Source organism: Ranitomeya imitator, chromosome 4 (assembly GCF_032444005.1).
Source record: "Ranitomeya imitator isolate aRanImi1 chromosome 4, aRanImi1.pri, whole genome shotgun sequence".
In the NCBI taxonomy this organism is placed as follows: Eukaryota; Metazoa; Chordata; class Amphibia; order Anura; family Dendrobatidae; genus Ranitomeya; species Ranitomeya imitator.
In genome coordinates, this window is record NC_091285.1 from 644,192,439 (window position 1) to 644,212,631 (window position 20,193).

At 46.2% G+C, this 20,193-nt stretch overlaps 1 protein-coding gene across 8 annotated transcripts in view; it reads right to left on the reverse strand.

Moving 5' to 3' along the window:
• The window catches only part of LOC138677079 (inositol polyphosphate-5-phosphatase A-like), a 119,679-nt gene that overhangs the window by 2,593 nt on the left and 96,893 nt on the right, over window positions 1-20,193 (reverse strand). For all 8 annotated transcript variants that reach the window (XM_069766935.1, XM_069766929.1, XM_069766936.1 and 5 more), the window contains 11 exons: window positions 19,365-19,428; window positions 10,532-10,635; window positions 8,988-9,040; window positions 6,761-6,880; window positions 6,478-6,556; window positions 6,321-6,392; window positions 5,142-5,216; window positions 4,745-4,818; window positions 4,549-4,660; window positions 4,406-4,474; window positions 4,275-4,331 (listed from right to left, as the gene is read on the reverse strand). In XM_069766935.1, coding sequence (XP_069623036.1) covers window positions 4,278-4,331; window positions 4,406-4,474; window positions 4,549-4,660; window positions 4,745-4,818; window positions 5,142-5,216; window positions 6,321-6,392; window positions 6,478-6,556; window positions 6,761-6,880; window positions 8,988-9,040; window positions 10,532-10,635; window positions 19,365-19,428 — 876 coding nt within the window. In that variant the 3' untranslated portion in view covers window positions 4,275-4,277. The remainder of the gene's footprint in view (window positions 1-4,274; window positions 4,332-4,405; window positions 4,475-4,548; window positions 4,661-4,744; window positions 4,819-5,141; window positions 5,217-6,320; window positions 6,393-6,477; window positions 6,557-6,760; window positions 6,881-8,987; window positions 9,041-10,531; window positions 10,636-19,364; window positions 19,429-20,193) is intronic.

Consider the following 20,193-nt stretch of genomic DNA (forward strand, 5'->3'; position numbering starts at 1 on the left):
CTAACTACTAACACTGACCTACAAAGCCATCCATAACCTGTCTCCTCCATACACCTCCGAACTAATCTCCCGATATCTTCCCTCACGTAAGCTCCGGTCCTCCCAAGACCTCCTTCTCTCCTCCACACTTATTCATTCCTCACCTAATCGTCTCCAAGACTTCTCCCGAATATCATTCCTCCTCTGGAATTCTTTGCCCCAACACATCCGATTTTATCCACCACATTTGGGATCCATCAGACGGAACCTGAAAACCCATCTCTTCAAGAAAGCTTACAGCCTGCACTGACCACACGGCCACCTCACCACCACCGGAGCTACTGCAACCCCCGACCTACTGTCTCCTTCCCCACCATCCTGTAGAATGTAAGCCCGCAAGGGCAGGGTCCTCGCCCCTCTGTATCAGTCCGTCATTGTTAGTTTGTTTACTGTAAGTGATATCTGTAATATGTATGTAACCCCTTCTCATGGACAGTACCATGAAATCAATGGTGCTATATAAATAATAATGATAACTGTATGATCTACTTTATATGGTGCCCTTATCTAGTTCTTTCAGCAGTATTTATTATCCCATCAATATTTATTCAATTATTACATTACAATTTTATACACAATAATTAAATCCTGATGAACTATGGATACTTGGATAATTATGTAACTGATGCTACAGTATACTGACTATAATGATTCATTAATTAATTACCCCACTCTTGCTTCTTCCACCTTCCTGTTGAGTTTGTGTTTTGTTATTTTCTAATGATTTTAAACAATTATCAATAAATATTTACATTTTATTTGTTGTCGTGTATCATATCTATAGGTAGTGTCAGATTGGAGTCAGGCCATGAGCACAGGAGGGATCCATCATCAGTCGTTCGGCACTGCTAAACACAGACTGTCAGCCAAACCCTTTGATTTCAACCACCGGGCCACTTAGTACTTTTTGTTTGTTTTTTTGCCTATAGCTTAACTGGGTCATAAAAGTTTTTGATACTTAGAAATCCACTAAAGACCAGATTGATCATAGCGGCTAACTTTTGAAAACTTTTCAAGAAACTCTTTGGCTTTTATATGATGTGGCATACTTTGCTGGGGTTCGCCTGCTTGTGGCTTGTTATGGGGTGATGTTTTCTGGATGTGGCTTTCCATGGGATGGGTGTTTTTCTTGGTGTGGATTGTTATGGGGTGATGTTTTTGAATGTGGTTTACCCATGGGATGGGGGTTTGTCTGGGTGTGGCTTGATATATAGAAGTACCTTATGGCTGTGGCTCGTCATGGGGCAGTGTTTTCTGGGTGTAGGGCAGTGTTTTCCGGGTGTTGCTCATCGTGGGGCAGTGTTTTCCGGGTGTGGCTCATCGCGGGGCAGTGTTTTCCGGGTGTGGCTCATCGCGGGGCAGTGTTTTCTGGGTGTGGCTCGTCATGGAACAGTGTTTTCTGGGTGTGGCTCATCATGGGGCAGTGTTTTCTGGGTGTGGCTCATCGCGGGGCAGTGTTTTCCGGGTGTAGGGCAGTGTTTTCCGGGTGTTGCTCATCGTGGGGCAGTGTTTTCCGGGTGTGGCTCATCGCGGGGCAGTGTTTTCCGGGTGTGGCTCATCGCGGGGCAGTGTTTTCTGGGTGTGGCTCATCATGGGGCAGTGTTTCCTGGGTGTGGCTCATCGCGGGGCAGTGTTTTCCGGGTGTAGGGCAGTGTTTTCCGGGTGTGGCTCATCGCGGGGCAGTGTTTTCCGGGTGTGGCTCATCGCTGGGCAGCGTTTTATGGGTGTGGCTCATCGCGGGGCAGTGTTTTCCGGGTGTAGGGCAGTGTTTTCCGGGTGTGGCTCATCGCGGGGCAGTGTTTTCCGGGTGTGGCTCATCGCGGGGCAGTGTTTTCCGGGTGTAGGGCAGTGTTTTCCGGGTGTGGCTCATCGCGGGGCAGTGTTTTCCGGGTGTGGCTCATCACGGGGCAGTGTTTTCCGGGAGTGGGGCAGTGTTTTCTGGGTGTGGCTCATTGTGGAGCAGTGTTTTCCGGGTGTAGCTCAGTGTTTTCCAGGCGTGGCTCATCGCGGGGCAGTGTTTTCCGGGTGTTGCTCAGTGTTTTCCGGGTGTGGCTCATCATGGGGCAGTGTTTTCCGGGTGTGGCTCATCGCGGGGCAGTGTTTTCCGAGTGTGGGGCAGTGTTTTCTGGGTGTGGCTCATCGCGGGGCAGTGTTTTCCGGGTGTAGCTCAGTGTTTTCCGGGTGTGGCTCATCATGGGGCAGTGTTTTCCGGGTGTGGCTCATCGCGGGGCAGTGTTTTCCGGGTGTGGGGCAGTGTTTTCTGGGTGTGGCTCACTGAGGAGCAGTGTTTTCCGGGTGTTGCTCAGTGTTTTCCAGGTGTGGCTCGTCATGGGGCAGTGTTTTCCGGGTGTTGCTCAGTGTTTTCCGGGTGTGGCTCATCGTGAGGCAGTATTTTTCGGGTGTGGCTCATCATGGGGCAGTGTTTTCCGGGTGTTGCTCAGTGTTTTCCGGGTGTGGCTCATCGTGGGGCAGTGTTCTCCAGGTGTGGCTCATCGTGGACGTGGAGTAATGTTTTCCGGGTGTGGCTCGTCATGGGGCAGTGATTTCCGGGTGAGTCTCGTCGCGGGCCAGTGTTTTCTGGGTGTGGCTCTTCATAGGGCTGTGTGTTTTGTGTGTGCCTCATTATGCACAGTGTTTTCTGGGTGTGGCGCATCATGGGGCTGTGTGTTTGCTTAGTTATGTACAGTGTTTTCCTGGTGTGCCTCGTTATGCACAGTATTTTCTGGGTGTGGCTCGTTATGGGGCAGTGTTTTCTGGGTGTGGCTTGTCATGGGGCAGTGTTTTCTGGGTGTGGCTCGTCATGGGGCAGTGTTTTCTGGGTGTGGCTCATCATGGGGCAGTGTTTTCTGGGTGTGGCTTGTTATGGGGCAGTGTTTTCTGGGTGTGGCTTGTTATGGGCTAATGTTTTCTGGGTGTGGCTCATTATGGGGCAGTGTTTTCTGGGTGTGGCTCGTCATGGAACAGTGTTTTCTGGGTGTGGCTCATGGGGCAGTGTTTTCTGGGTGTGGCTCGTCATGGAACAGTGTTTTCTGGGTGTGGCTTGTTATGGGCTAATGTTTTCTGGGTGTGGCTCTTCATGGGGCAGTGTTTTTTGTGTGTGCCTCGTTATGCACAGTATTTTCTAGGTGTGGCTCATTATTGAGCAGTGTTTTCTGGGTGTGGCTCGTCATGGGGCTGTGTGTTTGCTGCATTATGCACAGTGTTTTCTGGGTGTGGCTTGTCATGAGGCAGTGTTTTCTGGTTGTGGCTTATCGGGCAGTGTTTTGAGGATGTGGCTCATCCTGGGGTAGTGTTTTCTGGGTGTGGCTTGTTATGGGCCAATGTTTTCTGGGTGAGGCTCGTTATGGGCCAATGTTTTCTGGGTGTGGCTCTTCATGGGGCTGTGTTTTTTGTGTGCCTTGTTATGCACATTGTTTTATGGGTGTGCTTCGTTATGCACAGTGTTTTCTGGGTGTGGCTCGTTATGGGGCAATGTTTTATGGGTGTGGCTCATTATGGGACAGTGTTTCTGGGTGTGGCTCGTTATGGAGCAGTGTTTCCTGGGTGTGGATCGTTATGGGGCAGTGTTTTCTGGGTTTGGCTCGTTAAAGGGCAATATTTTCTGGGTGTGGCTCATCATGAGGCACTGTTTTCTGGGTGTGGCTCATCATGGGGCAGTGTTTTCTGGGTGTGGCTTATCATGGGGCAGTGTTTTCTGGGTGTGGCTTGTCATGGGGCAGTGTTTTCTGGGTGTGGCTCATCATGGGGCAGTGTTTCCTGGGTGTGGCTCATCGTGGGGCAGTGTTTTCTGGGTGTGGATTGTTGTGGGGCAGTGTTTTCTGGGTGTGGCTCGTTATGGGGCACTGCTTTCTGGGTGTGACTTGCCACAGTGGGGTTTGAATTTAGATTAGATTTTTCCATTTATTACATGAAAACTTTCTAGTTTATAAACAGCCTGTAGTGAACACAGTATGGAGGGATGGAGTTGTATGTAACAGTAAACACTCTGTTTGCAATTAAAGCAATTATTTTTATTAAGTCTGGATAATCCCTTTGATTATGCCAAAACCTAGAATTCAGATTCCAGACCAGACCCCATAGTTTAAACCTTATCATTCCAAACCCAGACCAGACCGCTCTAACTACTCAACTCCCCTTGCTCTACATTAGGACATTGGCATACATTTATTTAAATGTGCACAATATATCACAGTAATTCTCGCCGATGATGGATTTGGTGTAAATAATCTCTTTACCCATCAGATTTTTAGATGATTGAACTTGGACTCCATCTCGAAGTAGAGGAACACGGGCTGGAAATATTAAGAAAAGTTTATTGGTAACTCTTACAAAATAGGGTGGCAAGTCAGTATTTCCTCCATTTTACCTTGTGATCACCCATACAGACATTTCCCCCAATCCGCCCGTACCGTACACAGGCTTCTCGTAGTTTACCCTGTGAAAGAAGACTAGAGTAAGATGGCAAGATAAGAGGAGACGGATAAAAGTACAGAGGTGACCAGGACCCACCTTCTGTAATAAAGCCCGGGCCGCGTGAGACATAAAGACCCGGTCGCACCACGCTGGACACCGCGTACCCATAAACTCTGAAGGTTTAGTCACATTTTCACTAAATGGATACCTGGGAATAAAAGCAGCAAAGACTCACCAAATACCGAAAAAAGTTCATTAAAGTAGTTTACAATTTGCAAGATACGTTTCTTACGTTGGTGGAAAGGAGACCTGGACCTCGGTCAGTTCTTTCAGGAAAGGCATAGGTTCATGGTCAAATCTCAGAAGCTACAAACAAAAGAAACCAGAAAGTGGGCGTTATGTATACGTCCAGGTCACGATGACATTCGCAAGTCCTTAGAAGAATACATCATGGCGAAGCCTAGAAAACTCCTGCCCACATTACTTGTAAGGGATGGGTCACTGACGCACAAGGCTCATTACTAAGAGGGTCCTCCACTAGACCCAGGCTGTGACGCAGTAATGGACCCCACTGTGAGGTGACTTTACAGACGATCACTTGTCAGTGAGGACTATTTCTTATCATTCGCAAATAACCTATTTCTGAGCTTCATTATATTCATTATATCATTTTCCGGATCACCTCTCACCATGTGCTCATTTTCATCCTGAAATACTTTAGCGTTGTGATGTTCAAACTGTTTACATTTCATGACGAGCTGAACCTGAGGAGAAAAGAGCGATACCGGGTGAGAGAAGGAGGGAACCAAGGAGAAAGGAACGATACCGGGTGAGAGAAGGAGGGAGCCAAGGAGAAAGGAACGATACCGGGTGAGAGAAGGAGGGAGCCAAGGAGAAAGGAGCGATACCGGGTGAGAGAAGGAGGGAGCCAAGGACAAAGGAGCGATACCGGGTGAGAGAAGGAGGGAGCCAAGGAGAAAGGAGCGATACCGGGTGAGAGAAGGAGGGAGCCAAGGAGAAATGAGCGATACCGAGTGAAAGAAGGAGGGAGCCAAGGAGAAAGGAGCGATACCGGGTGAGAGAAGGAGGGAGCCAAGGAGAAAGGAGCGATACCGGGTGAGAGAAGGAGGGAGCCAAGGAGAAAGGAGCGATACTGGGTGAGAGAAGGAGGGAGCCAAGGAGAAAGGAGCGATACCGTGTGAGAGAAGGAGGGAGCCAAGGAGAAATGAGCGATACCGAGTGAAAGAAGGAGGGAGCCAAGGAGAAAGGAGCGATACCGGGTGAGAGGAGGAGGGAGCCAAGTCATGTAGATGGACAAGTGGACATGTGTACACACTATATAGAGAAGGGTATTGGGCCGCACGTCTTAAGAATTAAATTCAAGCGTTGCATTCAGTCCCATTTCCCCCAATGTATAATATCTGAACCCTCTGTGTATAAAATCCTGGCCTTCGCACTCTGGTGTGCAATATCCAGCCCCTCACCTCCAGTTTATAACCTCCGGCCCCCGCTGTATAACATCCGGCCCCTCTTCTTCCCCGGTGTATAACATGTGGCCCGCTTGCCAAATAAGCTGCAGAGGGAACCCAGCCTCCTGGATTGTGCCAGCTGATCAGCTGTTCGGCGCCACAGCTGCATGTATCACGGCTGTGTGACAGTCAAGACACATGCATGGAGAGCCTGTTTGTTGACTCATTCAACAAGAACCACAAGACGGATTTCATCACCAGGTATTATTGCAATAAGTATAACGGCGCCGACCTGACAATGTCTGTAGGTTACTGCGCACAATCCAGCTGACAGGTTCCCTTTAAGGGAAACTGCTACAGCTAATCACATTAAAAACAAGACTTTCAGTACACTTCTACCTCGCCATCCTGTTGGTACACAGCGGCCTGCCCATCTAGGTCTGTGCTGTCACTCAAGGACCAGCCTTGAGCCTGTGGGTAGAGGATGGCACGTGATCACTTAGTACATGGTGGATAATATCTCCACAAAAACGTTATACAATTCAGTTCTTCAGACCTGAATGAGACTCTTCAAGTCCAAACGGAAGTTAAAATCTCCAAATAGGAAAAATGGTGCATTATTACCATCTTTTAACCTGGGAATATAAAAAAAAAAGATGGCAAAGTCATAAGAGAAGCTAAGGATATGAGAGAAGTCAGGTCCAGAAAAAAGAAACGGCAAGAATGATCTTCCACGCTACTCTTTTCTTGATATCAAGAAGTTCTTTATACTTGTAGCTGAAGATCATTTTTTGGAAAATTACTCAAATTTTTTTCCTAAATTAGACATTGACCGATACCTTGTAAGCACATGGTCTAAACCTCTTCTACGGTTGGCGCTGTACACAGATGGAGAACAGTCTCCAGACACTAGGTTTGATGCATCGTGGAAGAGGTGAAGGTTCACAAGATCGAACAACCTTAAATATAGAAGACAGGTAAAGAGAATCTTTCAGCATGTGTTTTCTGTGTTATCTGAGCACACCATGATGTAGGGGTAGAGACCCTGATTCCAGCAATGTGTCACTTACTAGGCTGTGTTTTGCAGTTTGAACAAAATCAGTGTTTTATCAGCAGGAGATAATCACTACAGGACTAGGTGTCTCGGGCCTCCTGGTCCAATCACGCCCCAAGTACTGATTGGCAGCTTTCTGTGACTATACACTGTACACAGGAAGCAGCCAATCAGTGGTGTGGGAGGAGTTATATAGGCGAGGGTCTGCTACTCAGGACCTTCAACTATGAACCAGAGCAGAGAGCGTAACTAGAAAGAGGGTGTCTTGCTCTGGAGGACCCTGGGATATATGCATAGCCAATTGATTTAAAATTGTGTAATGCTTAATTTCTCCTGTGGTGACACTGCATGGAGATTTAATACTTACTACCGGGTGATCGTTGGGGGTCATGTCAGTAGGACACGATGTGATTAGTATATTATCAGGGACCCCTTCTAGGGATTATACTATGCAGATAAGTCTGGTAATATATACATATACACACATGCATACATGGCCGTCGTTAGGGGCAGGCAGACCAGGCAGTTGCCTAGGCACCCCGCTCCTCCGGGGGCCCCCAGCCAGTGGCATGCCGCTAATAGCAGCACACCATGCAGCTGCTGCCGAGCCTGGCACCGCCTCCCCCAGCATCACGTATTCAACTTATCGGCATCATTGACTCTGATACAGTTGAAAGCCGTGATGGAGGAGAGAGCGTCAGATGACGCTCCCGCTCCCATCCCACCCCCTCTGCTTCTGACTCAGCAGGCGCACAATGACATCACTCCATCATGCGCCACGCTGTGCCAGCAGTGGAGCCGATGAGACGTGCTGCAGAAGCCAGAGCAGTGGTGGAACGGGGAGAAGTAGTGTGTGTGCATTATACTGTGTGTGTGTGTGTGTGTGTATGTATGTGTATGTACAGTATTAGTCTGTGTGTGTATGCATTATACTGTATATGTGTGTGTATGTATATATGTGATTGTGTATACGTTATAGTGTGTGTGTGTGTGTGGAGGTCTGCACTATACTGTGTGTGTGGGGGGCTACATTATACTGTGAGTGTGGGGGCCGCACTATACTGTGTGGGGGGTGCACTATATTGTGTGTGGGATGTTGCACTATACTGTGGGGGGCTACATTATACTATGTGTGTGGGGGCTGCATTTTACTGTGAGTGGGGGGCTGCATTATACTATGTGTGTGGGGGCTGCATTTTACTGTGAGTGGGGGGCTGCATTATGCTGTGTGTGGGGGGGCTGCATTATGCTGTGTGTGTGGGGCTGCATTATGCTGTGTGTGTGGGACTGCATTATACTGCGTGTGTATGGCTGCATTATACTGCGTGTGTATGGGGCTGCATTATACTGTGTGTGGGGGGCTGCATTATGCTGTGTGCATGGGGCTGCATTATACTGTGTGTGGGGGGCTGCAATATATTCTATGAGGGGGCTGCTGTATACTCCATGAGAGGGGCTGCATTATACTCTATCAAGGACCATGGGGAGTACATTATACTATGTGTACAATATGGGACCTGCATTACAGTATAATGTATCAAGGACTATCTGAACTTGGAAACAAGCGTCGAAGGACTTCAATTTTGTCGATCACGCTCATTTAGCGGACTGAACTCAGCGCACGTAAATACAACAGAAATGCTTCTGTGTGATGGTGCAATATGTTAGCATTTGGGGCCCCACTTTAAACTTTTGCCCAGGGCCCCACTTTGTCTAAAACCGTCCCTGCACACATATATATATATCTCAACCTTACAAGGTTGTACATTGCAGCAAGCTACAAGACTGCAGTCGATCCAGCTCAGGGAAGTATTCAGATCAAGGGTTGCTCATTATTGGAGATATGAGTCTAATGCAAACAAATTTATCATTGCGATTGTCAAACGACAGAACAATTGCCGTAAGTGCAGCCTTCGACCGGAGAAGACTTGGCTGCTATCACCTGCACGTGTAACACCAGCATGTGCCACAGTCATGAGCACAAAGTTATTTGGAGGCTGAGTTGTACTCACTGGTCATTCACTAGCCATCTCGTCTTCATGAAGCCCTTACGAGTCCATGCAAACTGTGGGCAAAACAAGATATTGGGGTTGACTTGTTTGGAAAACCCATTTTCAGTTAATAGTAGGGGGTCATAGAATCATAGAATGTTAGAGTCGGAAGGGACCTCCAGGGTCACTGTGTCTAACCTGAAGACCCACCTCTTCCGTCAAGCTGAGAATCTGCAGTAACCACCGATTCACCAAACCACTGCACAACCAGCTCTACCCTCGCCTACTGTATTCTCACCCATCCCTTGTAGATTGCGAGCCTTCGCGGACAGGGTCCTCTCTCCTCCTGTACCAGTTGTGACTTGTATTGTGTAAGATTATTGTACTTGTTTTTACTAGGTATACCCCTCCTCACATGTAAAGCGCCATGGAATAAATGGCACTATAATAATAAATAATAATAATAATAATAACCCCCTGCTCAATGCTCGAGTCCACCATTAAGGACTATTAGTAGTTACAACCAGTGTATTTTTCTCTGGAGGACTGGACTCATTTATTTCAATAAACAATATGTAATACTTAATTTCTCCTGCGGGAGTGCTGCAAGCAAATTAAATAATTGTTACTGCATTAAGACGGTTTCACAAGTCTGGCTTTCACAATCCGAGAAAGACCAGGATGTACGGACAGGTTGTGGCTCTCTCTACCCCAACTCAATAGGCTTATATGTGTCTTTGAGGCTGCTGAGTTCTATTAAGGAGACACATAACTGTTCTGTACATCACGGTCAGTACTCGGACAACGACTGTCGGCAGTGTGGAAAGATCTTTCCTCTGCTATACATATATACACATAAATTGTAATTTTTTACATTGTAAACATTACAAAAAGGAATATGAGCTAAAGGCAAAAGTTTGGCCACCCTTGGAGATTGTGTGCTCCGATAACTTTGACCAATGTTTCAGACCTTAATTAGCCTGTGGTAGTTCTTCTTGAAAGTCTAAAGGATTATGATTCTGTTTCCCAAAAAAAAGGCAAATGTGAACTGAATTATTCTACAGTCCTACCCCTAACCCCCTTTAAAAATGTTGAAAAAAACCAAACAAATACTAGTGTGAAACTTGGATAGCAAACCGTGAACACTACTAAATAATGAGTCATCTTTGGGCTATTCCGTAAGAGCAAAGTCACATGGAGCGAGCTTCAACCCTCGTGGGGAAATCCTGCCGCCCCATAATAAAAACAGCTTAGCTATTAACATAGATTTATTCGTCATGGGACTGTGATCACAGCAGCTCCGCAATAGGGAAATTATTTATAAGGGGTTGTCTGGGGTTAGAAAACCATGGCTGCTTTATTCCAAAAACAGCGCGGCACCTGTCCACAGATTGTGCCTGGTTTTACAGCACCGCTCCACTGAAGTGAATGGGGCTGAGTGTCAATAATACAGGTTGTGGACAGGTTTGGCACTGTTGTTAGAAGAAAGCAGCCGTTTTTTTTTTGTTAATCTCAAACAATGCCTCAGCCCTTTCTTACAATTTGACCACTAGTGACGCATGTACCTCCAGCCAGAAGTCTTGGGGGAATCTCTCCTTGTGAACAGTGGGACAATCCTCAAGCGACCCCATCCACATTGTATGGCCCGAGACGGATACAAAATTCTTTTCTGAGGGATAAGAGGAGATCGTTACTGACTAGATATGGATGGGTGAACTCAGATATGGCACTCTCACTTTATAATAGATAGCCTGAATGCCAGCCAGTTGACATGTCTCTCTGACAACCATGCACTTGTAAGGTAACCGATAGAGGTAGTCATGACTGAGCTGCTGCCCCGTTACGCTCTGGCACTTTACAGGGAAACAGTGTCCGAGACCCAGTGTGCTGTCAGGTGTGGGGTGCGTCACACTCACTTGTAGGCTGTGAGATCGGGCACAACACTTCTTGTTGCTCACTTCCTTAGCACGACACATCTTCATCCCTCGTTCCTCCTGGACTATCCCTACGCCCACTGGCTCCATCAGCCCCAGAGATTTCCTAATCAGTTCCACAGTGCACCCTGGATTCGCTACCTTCCCAAGGTTCCGTGTTCATCTTCCTCTGTGTACCAGAGGACATGATGTGCCCTTTGGCCCCTATGCCGGGCCATGAGCTTCTGACGTTGCCAAAATATCCGCGTGGGACTCTAGTAACGGCTTCACACTATCTTGAATGATAAATACATGCTGACGCTAGCAGCCCACTGTACTTGAGCTTGTGACTGTTCTTCCCCATTTCAGTCACTTCCAGGAAGTGTCTGCTGTTCACGAGGATTAGTCCCCTCCCACTGTGGGCTATCCCCAAACATTAACTGTATCTTATCCTATACTTCAAGTTAATTACAGTTACTATCCTATCAAAGTATGTACTAAGCAATTCTTATACACTATCAACACGTCCAATATCGTTGCCATGTACTCTGCATATTATACTTCACACTACTACAGGTCCTTCTCAAAAAATTAGCATATAGTGTTAAATTTCATTATTTACCATAATGTAATGATTACAATTAAACTTTCATATATTATAGATTCATTATCCACCAACTGAAATTTGTCAGGTCTTTTATTGTTTTAATACTGATGATTTTGGCATACAACTCCTGATAACCCAAAAAACCTGTCTCAATAAATTAGCATATCAAGAAAAGGTTCTCTAAACGACCTATTACCCTAATCTTCTGAATCAACTAATTAACTCTAAACACATGCAAAAGATACCTGAGGCTTTTATAAACTCCCTGCCTGGTTCATTACTCAAAACCCCCATCATGGGTAAGACTAGCGACCTGACAGATGTCAAGAAGGCCATCATTGACACCCTCAAGCAAGAGGGTAAGACCCAGAAAGAAATTTCTCAACAAATAGGCTGTTCCCAGAGTGCTGTATCAAGGCACCTCAATGGTAAGTCTGTTGGAAGGAAACAATGTGGCAGAAAACGCTGTACAACGAGAAGAGGAGACCGGACCCTGAGGAAGATTGTGGAGAAGGACCGATTCCAGACCTTGGGGAACCTGAGGAAGCAGTGGGACTGAGTCTGGTGTGGAAACATCCAGAGCCACCGTGCACAGGCGTGTGCAGGAAATGGGCTACAGGTGCCGCATTCCCCAGGTAAAGCCACTTTTGAACCATAAACAGCGGCAGAGGCGCCTGACCTGGGCTACAGAGAAGCAGCACTGGACTGTTGCTAAGTGGTCCCAAGTACTTTTTTCTGATGAAAACAAATTTTGCATGTCATTCGGAAATCAAGGTGCCAGAGTCTGGAGGAAGACTGGGGAGAAGGAAATGCCAAAATGCCTCAAGTCCAGTGTCAAGTACCCACAGTCAGTGATGGTGTGGGGTGCCATGTCAGCTGCTGGTGTTGGTCCACTGTGTTTCATCAAGGGCAGGGTCAATGCAGCTAGCTATCAGGAGATTTTGGAGCACTTCATGCTTCCATCGGCTGAAATGCTTTATGGAGATGAAGATTTCATTTTTCAGCACGACCTGGCACCTGCTCACAGTGCCAAAACCACTGGTAAATGGTTTACTGACCATGGTATTACTGTGCTCAATTGGCCTGCCAACTCTCCTGACCTGAACCCCATAGAGAATCTGTGGGATATTGTGAAGAGAAAGTTGAGAGACGCAAGACCCAACACTCTGGATGAGCTTAAGGCCGCTATTGAAGCATCCTGGGCCTCCATAACATCTCAGCAGTGTCACAGGCTGATTGCCTCCATGCCACGCCGCATTGAAGCAGTCATTTCTGCCAAAGGATTCCCGACCAAGTATTGAGTGCATAACTGAACATTATTATTTCTTGGTTTTTTTGTTTGTTATTAAAAAACACTTATTTGATTGGATGGGTGAAATATGCTAATTTATTGAGACAGGTTTTTTGGGTTATCAGGAGTTGTATGCCAAAATCAGCAGTATTAAAACAATAAAAGACCTGACAAATTTCAGTTGGTGGATAATGAATCTATAATATATGAAAGTTTAATTGTAATCATTACATTATGGTAAATAATGAAATTTAACACTATATGCTAATTTTTTGAGAAGGACCTGTATATTAACAGTACTTATACTCCAAATCACAGTCTACTTAAAATATACACTAAAAGCTCGGTACATAGTTCACATTTCACTGTGTAACGCATGAAATTATTCAGAGTACACATTATTGACTCGATTGGTGTCAGAAGTTGTCAAATTTTTACAGTACAGGGTCACCTTTTTTTTTTAGGTTTAGGTGTTCTACCAGGGTAGTGACTAAGGGAACAGTCTGATACTACCACCCAGTTATAGGGTTGAGGTTTGGACCTTGATTTTTTTTCCAGCTATTTAGTGTAGATTTGTTGGCGAGCTTGGGATAATTGTTCAGTTTCATGACCCAGTTTCGGACAAGCCTTCACCTTTGGATAAATGACCTCATACTTGACTGTAAAATACTTTGGAATACCAAGGGGTTCATGGATGACTCAATGACTACAAGGTGCCCAGATCCTGTGGCTGCAATACAAGCCCAAATCATTACCCCTCCACCACAGTGATGACAGTTGGTATGAGGCGATCGTGCTGATATACGGTGTTTGATTTTCACCAAACTTGGTGAAACACTCCACTTTAATCAAGTCTCCAACAGATATTGTTTTAGAAATCTTGTGATTTGTTCAGATGCAACTTTGCAACCTTTAGCCATGTTCTTTTTCGAAAGAAAAGGCTTTCTTCCTGGCAACACTTAACATAAGGCATTCTTGCTCAGTGTTTTTCTAATTGTACTGTCAATAACAGTAGCATGCTAAGTGAGGCCTTTAAAGTCTGAGCTGTAGCGCTTGGGTTTTTTGCAATTTCTCTGAGCATCGCGTTGTCTGACCTTGGAGTCCAGCTGTGTTTTATTAAACTGATAGGACTTGATTTGGAAAGGCGCACACCTGTCTATATAAGACCTCACACCTCAGTGCATGTCAGACCAAATGAGAATCATGAGGTCAAAGGAACTGGCCAAGGAGCTCAGAGACAGGATTGTGGGAAGGCACAGATCTGGCTAAGGTTACTAAAATAATTTCTGCAGTACGCAAGGTTCCTAAGAGCACAGTGGCCTCTATAATCCTTAAATGTCAGAAGTTTGGGATCACCAGAAGTCTTCCTAGACCTGACCGTCCAGCCAAACTGAGCAATCGTGGGAGAAGAGCCTTGGTGAGAGGTAAAGACGAACCCCAAGATCACTGTGGCTGAGCTCCAGAGATGCAGTAGGGAGATGGGAGAAAGTTCCACAAAGTCAACTATCACTGCAGCCCTCCACCAATCTGGCCTTTATGGCAGAGTGGCCTGACGGAAACCTCTCCTCAGTGCAAGACATATGAAAGTCCGCATAGAGTTTGCTAAAAAAACACACAAAGGACTCACCCATACTATGAGAAATAAGATTCTCTGGTCTGATGAGATAAAGGTACACCTTTTTGGTGATAATTCTAAGCAGTATGTGTGGAGAAAAACAGGCACTGCTCATCGCCTGCCCAATACATCCCAACAGTGAAACATGGTGGTGGCAGTATCATGCTATGGGGGTGTTTTTCAGCTGCAGGGACAGGATGACTGGTTGCCATTGAAGGAACATGAATGTGGCCAAATACAGAGATATCCTGGATGAAAACCTCTTCCAGAGTGCTCTGGGCCTCAGACTTGGCCGAAGGTTCACCTTCCAACAAGACAATGACCCTAAGCACACAGCTAAAATAACAAAGGAGTGGCTTCAGAACAACTCTGTGACCATTCTTGACCGGCCCAGCCAGAGCCCTGATCTAAACACAATTGAGCATCTCTGGAGACACCTGAAAATGGCTGTCCTCCAAAGTTCACCATCCAACCTGACGGAACTGGAGAGGATCTGCAAGGAAGAATGGCAGAGTATCCCCAAATCCAAAACAAATAAATAAGTATATATACGCAGGTTATATATACAGGTATGCGCTAGGAAAATAACGGGAATAATGGTAAAAAGATATAAAATATGATAAAACCAAAGTTACCCTGTTTGAGAAAATGTCCCAATATGAATAGTCTAAATAGCCAAATCGCCGCTGGTAAAGTGGCAATGCGTTCGCCTATCAAAGCAAAAAAAGTGCAGCAGCACTTAGGAACAGATCCTACCTCCGTTGCAGGCTGAAGATCTTGAGTATTCCTCCTGTCGGGGAGATTTTTCGGCAGGTAGAGATGATCTGGACAAGTGGCTGCCCCGGCCGGCGGCAAGCCACCACCAGCTGATCTCCGGGTGGAGACGGGATCCTGCAGAGCCGACGCCGCGTGTGATAGCGGTGGTACGTACAAACGGTGCGCAGGACCTGAGTGGCGTGGTAAGTCACGTGACCGTAACCCCCGGTGATAGAGTGAGTACGAAGTGCAGCTAGGGCCAAACAACCAACGCGTTTCGGAGACGCCTGTCTCCTTCCTCAGAGTTGGTCCCTGCACCGTATTCATAGTCCTTATATAGCTGCTTATCCTGTGAACCGGTTGGTTAGAAGCCAAAAAGTTCAGCACCCATATTTAATCCTCTTGGTGCAATAGTGTCCAGAAGAAAGATCCATTTGGTCTCTGCGCGAGACATTGCCTTGATAAAGTCGCCACCTCTCCAATGGTGGTGTACCACCGCAATACCCGTTATTTTCATCCCTTGTACCGTTCCGCCATGTTGTTCTACAAAATGTTGGGAGAGTGGATGACCCATAAATTTATTTTTAACGTTACGGATGTGCTCATTCATCCTCAAATCCAGGTGTGAAAAACTTGTTGCATCATTCCCAAGAAGACTCATGGCTGTGCTAGCTCAAAAGGTGCTTCTACTCAATACTGAGCAAAAGGTCTGAATACTTATGACCATGTGATATTTCAGTTTTTCTTTTATAATAAATTTGCAAAAATTACTACATTTCTGTTTTTTTTCAGTCAAGATGGGGTGCAGAGTGTACATTAATAAGAAAAAAATGAACTTTTTTGAATTTACCAAATGGCTGTAATGAAACAAAGAGTGAAAAATTTAAAGGGGTCTGAATACTGTTCATACCCACTGTATATACTGTATATATCAGGCCTGGCCTTCACAACATACAGCCCGACAAAGGATTTCATGTGGCAGTGTTCCTGCATTCAACTGTATTTGCATCTTATAGATGCGAATACACTGTGTTTGGGGGCTGCATTATACTATGTGTGTTTGGGGACTGCACTGCAATATCCTGTGAATTAATGCGTGCACAAAGACCCCTCACATAAATAATCAGAGAGATCACATGAATGTATATCTATGGACTAATATGTATGCTATCCTGTGAATTAAGTCTGCATTGTGCTCTATGAGGGGCCCTGCAGTTATACTCTCTGGGGGGGGGCAGCAGCATACTCTCTGAGGGGGGCAGCAGCATACTCTCTGAGGGGGGCAGCAGCATACTCTCTGAGGGGGGCAGCAGCATACTCTCTGAGGGGGGCAGCAGCATACTCTCTGAGGGGGGCAGCAGCATACTCTCTGAGGGGGGCAGCAGCATACTCTCTGAGGGGGGCAGCAGCATACTCTCTGAGGGGGGCAGCAGCATACTCTCTGAGGGGGGCAGCAGCATACTCTCTGAGGGGGGCTGCAGCATACTCTCTGAGGGGGGCTGCAGCATACTCTCTGAGGGGGGCTGCAGCATACTCTCTGAGGGGGGCAGCAGCATACTCTCTGAGGGGGGCAGCAGCATACTCTCTGAGGGGGGCAGCAGCATACTCTCTGAGGGGGGCAGCAGCATACTCTCTGAGGGGGACTGCAGCATACTCTCTGAGGGGGGCTGCAGCATACTCTCTGAGGGGGGCTGCAGCATACTCTCTGAGGGGGGCTGCAGCATACTCTCTGAGGGGGCTGCAGCATACTCTATGAGGGGGGCTGCAGCATACTATGAGGGGGGCTGCAGCATACTCTATGAGGGGGGCTGCAGCATACTCTATGAGGGGGGCTGCAGCATACTCTATGAGGGGGGCTGCAGCATACTCTATGAGGGGGGCTGCAGCATACTCTATGAGGGGGCTGCGGGATACTCTATGAGGGGGGCTGCAGTATACACTCTAATGGGGGCTTCAGTATACCCTATGAGGGAGGCTGCAGTATACTCTATCACGGACCATGGGCAGTGCATTATACTATATGTACTATATGGGACCTGCATTACACTATATGTACTATATTGGACCTGCATTATACTAACCTACATTATACTAGATGTACTATTTGGGATCACCAGCATTATACCGTATCGTAGCGTCGAACAACTTCAGTATTGTCGATCACACTTGTTTAACGGCCTGAACTCAACTCATGTAAATACAACCAAAACGTTTGTGTGATGGAGCAATATGTGAGCATTTGGGGCCCCACTTTGATAAAACTGGCCCTGGCTTCAGAGATGGAGCAGTAGTGAGAGGTAGGAGTGTGGAGGAACATTATGGAGTGGTGGCAGTGCAAGGTGGCAATATGAAGAGGTAGTGCAACAATATGGAGTTGAGGGTGCGTGGGAGGGTAAGTAGTGAGTTGTGGGAGGACAGTATGGATTTGTTTTATGACAGTATGGAGCTGTGGGGGACAGTATGTAGTTCTGGGAGGAGAGTATCGAGTTTTGAAAGCGTGGGGGTACAGTTTAGAGTTGTGGGGGGACAACATGGAGTATCGGAAGCATGGGAGGACAGTATGGAGAGGTGGGAGCGTGGGGGGACATGGAAGGACACTGAAGGAAGAGCTGCAGAAGCCGGAGAAAAGAGAAGTTTGAAGAGACTAGCTCTGGGCATGAAATGGCGTCTTTGCAAAACGATCGGGAGGGAGAAGTCACTCCTGTCTCGCATCTCGCTCCCGATCGTTTTGCACGGTTTGGTCCTTGTAGTGACTGATGTCCTTGCAGCAGCTGATATCCATTTCATGCCAGTTACATGTTGCTCTGTAGCATTATACAAGGTGAGTGAATCCTTTTCCTTGCCACCTTTTTGTTACCAGTTAAGACCCTTATTGCTCTTTCTCTCTTTCCCAGTTTCGTTGTTTGCATCATGGCGTCTTTATTACATGGAGACAAAAGGGAAGGGAAAGATTTCAATCAGAGAATATGTCACCCACAGTATATGGTACCTGGATGTAAATGATTATTTGTGATATTGCCTGCGTGTCATCACTGCTGTAGTTCCTGTATGATCCGCAATCTGATGGTAACGACAGCTCCCACTATCTCCTTACCATTGTTAAAAATCTACTGGGTGTTTTAGGTTCATGGTATACAAATGTATATGGGCCTGATCTGTGTACTAAGCTTGATGTATTCATGTACTGATGGTGGTTCTCGTGCTGCATGCATGTACTGACAGTAGTTCTGGTGCTCAATCATGTACTGTCAGTGGTTCTGAGGCTGTATTCCCGTACTGATGGTGGTTCTAATCTTCCATACATGTAGAATATTACAACTCAAAAATCCTCAATTTGGGAGTTTTGAGATTAAGTGAAGGATTTGGAAAGTTTCTGCACCATTTGTGCTTCAAAAACCTCAATGTAAGTTAGGGTGCATTGACAATTATTTTGCAGCAGAAACTCTCCAAATCGGTTCTGGTGATGTATTCATGTAATGGTGATTTTCATGATATATTCTTGTAAGTACCCCTTTCAAAATTTTTACAGACCTTAGGATTGATTTAGTATGACAATGTGACCCTCAGACTAAGAAAAATGTAGTGCACCAATGGTATAGAGGTTATTACATGGGGTCATGTTTATTAAGGAGGGCTTTTTTATTGGCTCTGTATGTGTTTAGTAGGTTTATACAGCACCTAATCTGGGGTCATATTTATTCAAGGAGTGTTTAGGGGGCCTGGTCTGTAGTCATATTTACTTAGGAGGGTTTTATATGGGGTCTGGTGTGTGATCGGTATTAATTTAGAGAGTATAGTGTGTGATGTGCAATTTTAGTTCATGTTTTTATAGTACGGTGTGTATTAGTTCAGGGTTTCTGGTGCATGGTGTGTATTAGTTTAGGGGTCTGGTGTGTGATTACTAGTTCAGGTGTCTGATGTCTCATGTGTATTAGTTTAGGGTGTCTGGTGTGCAATGTTTAATAGTTAAGGGGGTCTAGTGTGTGTGATGTCTTAATTTAGGGGGTTGGGTGTATGATCTGTATTACTGTAGGGGGGCTGGTGTGTATCAATTTAGGGTGTCTGGTGTGGTGTATTAGTTTAGGGGTTTTAGGGTCTGATGTGTATTAGTTTAGGGGGTCTATTTGTCGATTTCCTCCTCTGTGACTGTGCCATCCTTTGCCTCTGTCTCACACTATAAAGTGACAGTCCAGTTACATAAATCCAACTTTCTTACCTTGAAAATCAAAGATCCGAACATTTTGCAGACCGTTGTGTATGAAATAGATGGATGCCAGTGCCTGCCAAACAAACAGAGAAGTTATTAACATGGGAATAGGGAAAGTAGGGGTTAATAAAGTCAGAGTCCATGGGTTCTTAGCAGTCTTTGCTATGGATAAGTGCATAGGTGAACTCACCAACCCCCAACCGGCCCTAGGGGGCACCCTGGACCCTCCCACCCTCACAACTCCACTCGGCTGATTAATTGGGAGCTGGCGATCAATAAGAGGCAGAAAATTAAAACTATTTTTAAGAGATTAAGTCGTTTAACAGCTGTCTGGAGCGATGTCAGAGAGGGATACCACAGAGACACAGAGGGGAGGGCGAGCCGGTGGAGAAGGAGGTGGGGGAGATGGACCTGAGTTAGCACGCAGAATGCGAATTTAAGGAAAGGAAGTAGAAGTGATGCCAGCCCACCCAATCTGCCCTATTCTTACCGTCCATAGGACTTCATACACATGTCGCAGAGCTCAATTGGTTTCTTTATATGACCCTGCAGTAAATGTGAATGAAGCTCCTAAGCTTCACCTGCAGTCCTATGTAAAATCATATAGTATGACATATAATGACAGACTCGGGAAAGTCATGAACCCTAAGCTCCTCTATGGCGGCATCAGATACATTATTGGCAGGTACCATGGAAGTCAAATCATGGGGCACCTTGGCCCGTGGTAAGAGATGGCCTAGACTGACAGGTATATGTAAGATAGGACGAGCCCCTCGCTGGCCAGAGATGGGTTAACAGAGCGGTGCTATCGGAGGGGGTGCTGAGATACACAGACATG